At 32.8% G+C, this 8,762-nt stretch overlaps 1 protein-coding gene across 1 annotated transcript in view; it reads right to left on the reverse strand.

Moving 5' to 3' along the window:
- LOC117336696 (dynein assembly factor 1, axonemal-like) overlaps nt 1–8,762 on the reverse strand; it is an 11,919-nt gene extending 3,157 nt beyond the window's left edge. Inside the window, exons 1-6 of the mRNA XM_033897307.1 lie at nt 8,591–8,762; nt 8,076–8,202; nt 7,623–7,714; nt 6,627–6,848; nt 5,674–5,840; nt 195–269 (exon numbers count right to left, since the gene is read on the reverse strand). Of these exons, the coding sequence (XP_033753198.1) occupies nt 195–269; nt 5,674–5,840; nt 6,627–6,848; nt 7,623–7,714; nt 8,076–8,202; nt 8,591–8,762 (855 nt within the window). The remainder of the gene's footprint in view (nt 1–194; nt 270–5,673; nt 5,841–6,626; nt 6,849–7,622; nt 7,715–8,075; nt 8,203–8,590) is intronic.

The following is an 8,762-nucleotide window of genomic DNA, read 5'->3' on the forward strand; positions in this document are numbered from 1 at the left end:
TCTTGGGACAAGGAAAACAGTTCGGTATCAATAGTAGGTTTTTTATTCAGACAGGAAATGATAAGGTTATTTCGTAAGATATAGATTTGAAATGGATAAATGGATACTCCAAGAGGCACGTAATGTTAACACTAACAGGTAATCAGACTAACACTAATAAAGTGATTAGAGTGAGGAGTTTACACCATACTTACCATTTTAACAATGCAGGTCTTTCTGTAGTTCTTGATGTTCCTGATAATTCCATTTCCCATCAAGTTCAAAACTTTCTGTTGAACAACAATTAAAAACATGAAAATCAATTTTACACTAAAAAAAAAAAGAAAAAGAATTTCATCTGTGATTTAACAGAAACATTTGCCTTAAATAAGTCCTATCAGAAACTTAATTAATTGATGAATTAATTTCTTAACATGAAAATGGAAAAAAAATGACAACAGTTGCTAGCCCTGTGTGTAATTAAAATCAAAGTACTGAAAGTACTGTAGGAGGCGTTAGTCAGATGTAAAAGGAGATATTTGAAATAAAGCAAGAATACAAATTAAACTGATATCAACATGACTAAACATTTCCACTTAAGTGTGTCAAACCAACCGGACATAATGGTTTTCACAGTCCTGATGAATGTAATGGTTTAGACTGTTCCGATATACATAATGGTTTTAACCATCTTAAAGTTTCAAACCTACTTCTAAAAGTAGTTAAACATTTCTTATTTCAATCAAACCTTTACTTAAAAAGTCAAACATTTTAAATTTTTTCAAATCAACTTCTACTTAGGTACATGTCATTAACATTCATACTTTAAACCATCTTTTATACTTAAGTAGTTCAAAATTTGCATTTATGTGTTTAAAACAAACTTATATTTTATAGGCCTGGGTATTAGAAATGTCGAAACAATATGATATGCATTTCGATAAGTTATAACAATACACGATATGTATTGAAAATACAGGGAGTGTCTGCTACTTTTTTTGTTGAAAGTGTGCAATGTCTTTCAATATCTTGTAAACAAAATTGTTTATTCCTTTCTATTTTGATCTTAGAATAATACCAAATTAGATTGACGGCTTTTAAAAGTTATTACACTTTTTTTTCAACAAAGACCTCATTTGTTAAGGACAATTATTTTAAAATTAGATATCAATTCCATCTATTTTAATAGATCCAATGTCAATATTAACAATAAACTGTGATTTGTGATTTGTTGCTTTTTAATTTACCACCAAGATGTAGATAATAGCCTAGTAGCTATAGGTACTGTATATAAATATACAGCGTTTTACATGCAAAATATTGAAGAAAACTTTCATATTTGATATCAATTCAATATGATTGTATAAGTCCCTTGGGGTGGGGAAAGAACCCTGGGCCTATTTTTACATCAGGATTGTGTTCATCTCTTGGTCAATTTGGCTTAATTGACATAAATAACTTCTCTGAAACTAAGCAATCGATATAGCTCATACTTGACTGGTAGCATCATTTTGGGTAGGGATTCAAAATTGTAAAAATGGTGGGGTTGACCTCTGGGGGGCAGGGTCAAAAGGGGTCAATTGGTTTCTCTGAAACTAAGTTATGGATATAACTCACATTGGTGTGGTAGCAATCCCTATGGGGTTGTACCCAAAGTCAATTTCATTTCATGGATTAATTGCACAATTTGGTGTAAACCCTACATTTGTATGGTAGCATGGTTATGGGGTGGGTATTCAAAATTGTACGAATGTTGGGGTTAACCTCCCGGGGGCTGAAGGATGGGACCAAAATAGGTCTGACATTTTTAGAATAACAATAAACCAATGTACATGTACCCATATAAAATGCTTATGATATATTGACATAGAAATACCAGCGACAAATAAACTTAAGCATCATTCTTGTTTCATATCTCATAAAACCAGGTGAGCGATACAGGTCCTCTGGGCCTCTCGTTTTATCTGTGAAACCAAACAGATCCCAACTCCATAATCTTGCTGGACACCCCTTTTGAGCCAACAATTGAATTGCAATTTATGGATAATTTTTAATTTTGGCAAGAAAACATTCTTTAAAGGGCATGTCTGCATCATTTTTAATAATTTGCCCTTGAAACTTCGCACACACCTTCATAAGAGCCGGTTCTTTAAAATGTGAATGAAGGTCAAGGTCAGAGAGATAAACTCAATATTTGTAGCCAGTCACACATGTTACATGTATCTGTTTGCCAAATATCCAGCCTTCATGTGTATGTGCAGTTTTGGGTCATTTTTTCATTTTGGTAGGAATTTCTTTTTAAAAGTGCCATATCTGCATCATTTTGATTATTTGACCTTGATACATTGCACACACCTTTAAAAGGGCCGATTCTTTAAAATGTGACCCAAATTAATCATTTTGAAAGAACTTTGAATTTTTTTCATCATTTGACCCCCGTGACCTTGAATGAAGGTCAAGGTCAAATATAAGTATAACATTTGTAGCCAGCCATACGTTATCGATGCGCCAAACATCAAGCCTTCATGTGTATATAGATAAAAGAGCAGAAACCTTTATTCTGCAATTTTGGATTATTTTTTAATTTTGGCTGGAGAAAATAGCTTTATGATTCTTTTCCAAGTGCCATATCTTTCTGCCTTATTTTTATCTGATGACAATAAAATATGCACATTCTGTTTCAGTGGACTATGTTCTTTCATATGAAATGAAAAAAATAATCAATTTGAGATTTTTATTTTTGACATTCGAACCCATAACAAGTCGTTGGCCTTGACATTCTCTGACAATATGTCATCGAGAAAAGTTTGCCCTAACCACGTGCTAACCAATTTCCAATGAAAATGAAACAAATTATGCTAAAATATGTGTGATGAGTTTCCTATATAAACTATAGTAAAATGTATCCTCTCCCCAGGGAGAATGCGACACATAGGGGGCCATGAAATTAACAATTTTGATAAAACAGCTTAAGAACCTTTTGTACACCATTCTGCGATATCTTGGTCTAAGAAGAAGACCGACGCATGACGACAGATCAAATTATAATGGTGTATATTATGAGCTGAATGTCAAAGGATTGTAAACTCTGTACAAATTGTATTATATTATCAGGCAGTCAGCCTAAATGTATGTTTCATATCTACCATATTAGAAGTTTGATGTTTTGTACGATATATATATATACTTAATTTTTACACATACATTAAATGAGTTAGCTACTTTCATAAATTAAGATGTTTTTTCTAGAGTTTACTAGGCCGAATGAAATATGATCATGAGCAATCAGTATGGTCAATATGAGATTTGATAAAATGCCTCTTTTACGTAGGTCAACCACTCATGATCACTCAACTTCTTTTTGTAGGAGTCAATATTATATGTACGAGAATTAAACTCTCGCGATGTCTGTTGCACATAAGTACAAAGAAATACATTATCACTTAAGCCGAAAAAATTCACACTTAAGTAGCAATAACACATAATAGTCGAAAACCCAATATATGTGATCAGTGATAAGAAACAGTACTTATAAGCATTTTTGGCAATTTATCCTGAAACAGCTATAGCCTTCCATATTTGACATCCCACAGATTGTTGCTTGTATATATATATAGTTTTTAAGGTCAACATTGGAAAAAACCTAAATGGTTATACATGAATTCATAATAAATAGAATTATTGACAAAAAAGTTTCATTCATTTTCACACTTTCTGGAGACCAATAAGGAGATTGATGATTATTTTAAGGGATATGTTCGCGACATGAAAATCAAACATTTTTATTTAAATTTCAAAAGCAAAATAGATTTATTTTGAAAGTTATGAGGAATATTATTATTGATATTTGAGAAAGTCTTATATTATATGGATTTGATATTGATTGCCAATAGATATACATGTATTTATCATTTTACATGAAAACAACAAAAAGTTATATTACATGAAAACAACAAAAAGTTGTACTAATAGGTTAAAATGCAATTGGTATACATTTTGTTAATCTACAATTACTTTGTATTGTTTAAATATTCTATGTTATACAAACATTTCACAGCTTGGTGCATACAAATGTATATATATATTACATGAAAACATTTGAAAAGGTTGAATCGCGAGCTGAATAATATATAAACAGAGACCTATATATAGGTCTCTGATATAAATAAGACAAGCTGGTTCAATAATAATTTAGCATTTTCATATATATTACGAGTGCGAGTAGCTACTGCAGTAAACCTTATCACAGAAATCCAGATTCTGTATATTGTCTCTGTCGGGGAAGGTACAGCACAAATGACCACCACGACAGATATGTGCCAGTTTTCTTAGTTTTAAAAAATAAACGATCGAATTCCATCACGCCATCACGTAGGTCTACCGATTCATGGATTTGAAACACAGGGACTTCGATCAGTTATCGCAGTAATCCGAAGGGTTCTGGGGTTGATATCGCCTTAAAGCTGATTAAAGTTTGCATATAGTATATAGCAAGATCTTCAGAAAATTCGGACTATAATCGCAGTAGATATTGTGATTTTGTGGTCTGGCCAGGCTTGAACAACTTATCGTAAACAGTTTCGTCCTAAATAATCAAACACTTATTTCAGTGGGTCAACAAACAGATTTAAACTTTTTAAGCAACTTGCCTTTAATTCATGTTGATAGATATTAATTTCTAGCGACAAACATCAGTTTGATGCTTCGTGTGAAGCCCGTGTCCACGTGCCTCCATTTTGACAGGTAAACAGACGGAACACGTGATCGCTAAATATCGGACTAAATCTCATAAAATCTCGTGAACAAACTACCAAGTTGTAAACAAAAGAAATGTTGTTAGCCAAAACCTGGAGGGTATTATGAAAATCGGGAATTTGTTTGCGCTTGGTTGTTATGCCATCTTTATTTCTAGTAGTTAAACAAGTGTCCTCTGTAAGGTAACGTCAGAATCTCGCAGTTATCTCCCTTCAAACAGTATTTTCAATATAGATTTGCAAAAATCGATGCAGGTGTAGATATTTACAAGACATTATTCTTATTGTTTATTCAAAATAGTTCCTGAAATGTTCAAAACATTATCAGCATAGTTAATACATTTCTGTGCATATCTACTTTGAATGACGGACTACAATGACGTGCCTCATACTTGGAACTAATTATAAGCGAATCATTACCCCTAGTTACAGAAACTACTACCAGAGGTCTCAAATTCCGGGCTTCCGCCGAAGAGAAATTTATACTGAATATACCTTTTTTCATGTAATAGCACTTTATTTGTAGTCTTGATAGTTTTCATAAATGTATATATAGTTCAACTACATCATATATGAACCGAAAGAAACTACAAAATGAACTGTGAAAGGAAATATAACGAAAATGAAAGTGAGAGATTGTGACGTCACAACTCGTAGGTGATTGTAATATGGCAGGCGTAAACGCCTCCATAAAATCATGGTTAGCTTAATACCTAATGTATTTAATCAATAGGTAAACAAACAAAACTAACGATTAAATATGAACCTTATTTTTATCGTTTGAGGCAGCTTACCAGATTGTTTATCATCCGAGTTATCAATATTGTCTAAACATTAAATATGTAAACCAGGTATATAAGCTAGGAAAAGATACATTTAAGAAAACTAACTTCAGCATAAATTGCAACTTTAATGTTAATAAAATACATCAAGCACTAACCAAGGACTTCATTTTCTCAAAGACGTTGATAGCAGCAGGGTCTTCAATGGAATTGTGGGACAGATCGAGGACACTGAGACTTTCACACTCGGTCAAGTGTTCCAGGGACTCGACGGAGCTCAGTTTGTTGTGGGATATATTCAGAGTGTTGAGGACAGGCAGACATGCTGGAGAAGACATGTTTAATGTTACTATATTATCACTGAACACATCATAGTTAATTGTTGAGTATTTCTAACTTGTAATAAGAATCTTAAATTTGTTGTCTTTTACTTATACAAACTCACCTAAAAACAATTTTAAACAGTAAATATCACAAAACTGTTAGCTTCATGTCATCAACGACTTATGACAAACCCAACTCTGTGCTTTATTAAAAGAATGAGTCAGATCACAAATAAATACATAAAAGCTTAATTGAATTTTGTACCAAGGTACAGTATTCCACCAATGACAGTGTTAAATGATATAATGTACTAAACATATCCACAATAGCTGTGTGTTAACCTGTAAGTCTTACAAGGTCCTTTATGACTGGCACTGGTAACAGGAAAATTGCTCTTATTCTATCTAGCTATATCTAGCTGTGTAATTAAGTTATAGATTGTACTATTTATATCTAGCTGTGCAATCTTGTACAATGTACTAAATATAAATAGCTGTTTAATCTTTACAATGTATAAATTATATCTAGCTCTGTAACCTTGTATAATCTATCTATATAATCTTGTACAGTGTACTAATTATATATAGCTGTTTAATCTTGTACAATGTACTAATTATATATAGCTGTGTAATCTTGTACAATGTACTAATTATATCTTATGTGTAATCTTGTACAATGTACTAAATATATCTAACTCTGTAATCTTGTACAATGTACTAAATATATCTAACTCTGTAATCTTGTACAATGTACTAAATATGTACCCATTTTAACCTGTAAAACATACCAAGGTTCTGTATCTTGCGGATGACATTGTGACTGACGTTTAAGGTATCCAGTTGCTGTAGTGGCTCCAGGTTCTCCAGACGGTCTATCAGGTTCTGTTGGAGGAACAGACAGCGCAAATTCACCTGGTTCTCCAGATTCTGAATCTTCTTGATCCCATTTACTTCCAACCATAGACACTTGAGGCCTGTGTACTCCTCAAGAGCCTCAATCTCAAAGATACCTGTTAGGTAACAATATAACATTGTATCTTTACATTTCAGCAGGTATGTGACAGGTTACATAAGGTAAAGAGGGTTATAACATTTAACACAGTTGTGGGAATAATCGAATGTAACAAACTTATAAATAATTACCAGGCAAGTATCTAGTTTTCATCGGTTTTGTCATAATCTAAATCTTGCATGGCTAACACTTAACCAGCAAACACAAGTCATACAAAAGGATAAAAACGTTATACAGACACAGGTAGATTAATGATTTTTGACAGAACAAAGTAATCTGACAACTAAACAAGTGTAATAAGACTGAAATTAATCTGGGGTATCATGGTTATGTCAGGGCACTCGACAGGAAAAAATTGTACTTATATCTTGGTACCATATGATGTTAACCACAAAAATAATCTTTCCTTTAGAACATTTCTGTGTGACAAACTGCAGACCACAAATCTTCAAAATACAGATTATAATAACAGATATCTATTGACACAGCAGGTAGAGTTGACCACACAAAGGAGAATTTGGATTGATATAATGATGAAATAACGGGAATGTTTTAAAATCTCCTCAACTTGATCATTTAATTTCTGTCTATAGCTACAAGACTGAGTTACATTCCAGGTGCCACTTTAATCAGTATGACTTCATGTACAGCAGTGTGATCATCGGGTACCACTATTAACATCTCCTACAATAAAACTTATCACTTTTCTTATTACTTAAATTTTGACTGATCAACAGTGAAAATATGACATAAAGATAATTGGCAGTCTTACCTTTGTAGTGAAGGTATAAAACATCATTTAAAGCTGGGGTGAGATACAGCTTCAAATCCTTACAATGCTGCTTCAAAAATGCCTTAGTCAATCTGAAAGTAAACAAAAAGAAATAAGTCACTTTGCGCCTTCGCGTAAATAATCAGTAATACCGGTAATAGAGTAAACAAAAACAAATTCCTTCACCTGGGAAATCCTGATGGAGTGAACAAAAACAAATTCCTTCGTCTGGGAAATCCTGATGGAGTCACACAAAAAATGATTTCTTTCTTACAATTCTTTTACATTACCGGTATATATGTTGAACTTGAAGAAGGATTTGGTAGGAATGAAACAACCACACATGGTTTTCCAAATTGGAAACAAAACACTTGGAAGTATCATTGTAATTTTAGAAAAAGAAATATTTGCCACCCATACAGATTAATGTCTATATGTGACATAGTGTAATACCTTGGCCAGTCATTCTTCGTTTTAGTTTTTGATGGATCGTCTTGGCTGACTGTCTTCTCATCCTTTGTCTTATCTCCATCTCCGGTATCTTCCTTGTGACCTTCATTTTCATCTTCCTTGTCTTTTTCTTTTTGATAAGAAAACAGATGAATCACAGGTAAGTTATTGCAGCAACTATCCAAAATACCATATAGTTGGATAAATTGTGAAGTCAATGACAGTCAACCAAATTAAATCTGCCATGTCTGTGTTATTTCCATGAAAAGTATATTTGTAGTACAGACATAGGCTTATCAATATAGTTACTACTTTTGAAAACTGCAGGAAATTTGAAAGTTGCAATGCTACATAATTATGAATTATATATATTATACAAGTAAAAAATGACAATAGTCCAACACATCAAATTTAATTCTGGTCACAGCAACCTTGTATATATATCTAGTTTTCTTACAGTTTATACTGTTGAAAATATCTATGCGAAATTTCATGGTAAAATGTTGGTGATTGATTACCATCAGCATCCTCATCGGACTCCTTTCCATTCTGTTGGTCTCCATTTTGGTTCTCTACCAGTGGTGGTCCCACCACATCTGAAGACCCCTTTTCTACAACTTCAATCTGAACTCGTTTTGGTTTCTCAACTAAAACCGGCTCATCTTCAGTTATCTCTTCAATCAAAGGCAT

The sequence above is a fragment of the Pecten maximus genome, chromosome 10 (genome assembly GCF_902652985.1).
Source record: "Pecten maximus chromosome 10, xPecMax1.1, whole genome shotgun sequence".
NCBI classification, from domain to species: Eukaryota; Metazoa; Mollusca; class Bivalvia; order Pectinida; family Pectinidae; genus Pecten; species Pecten maximus.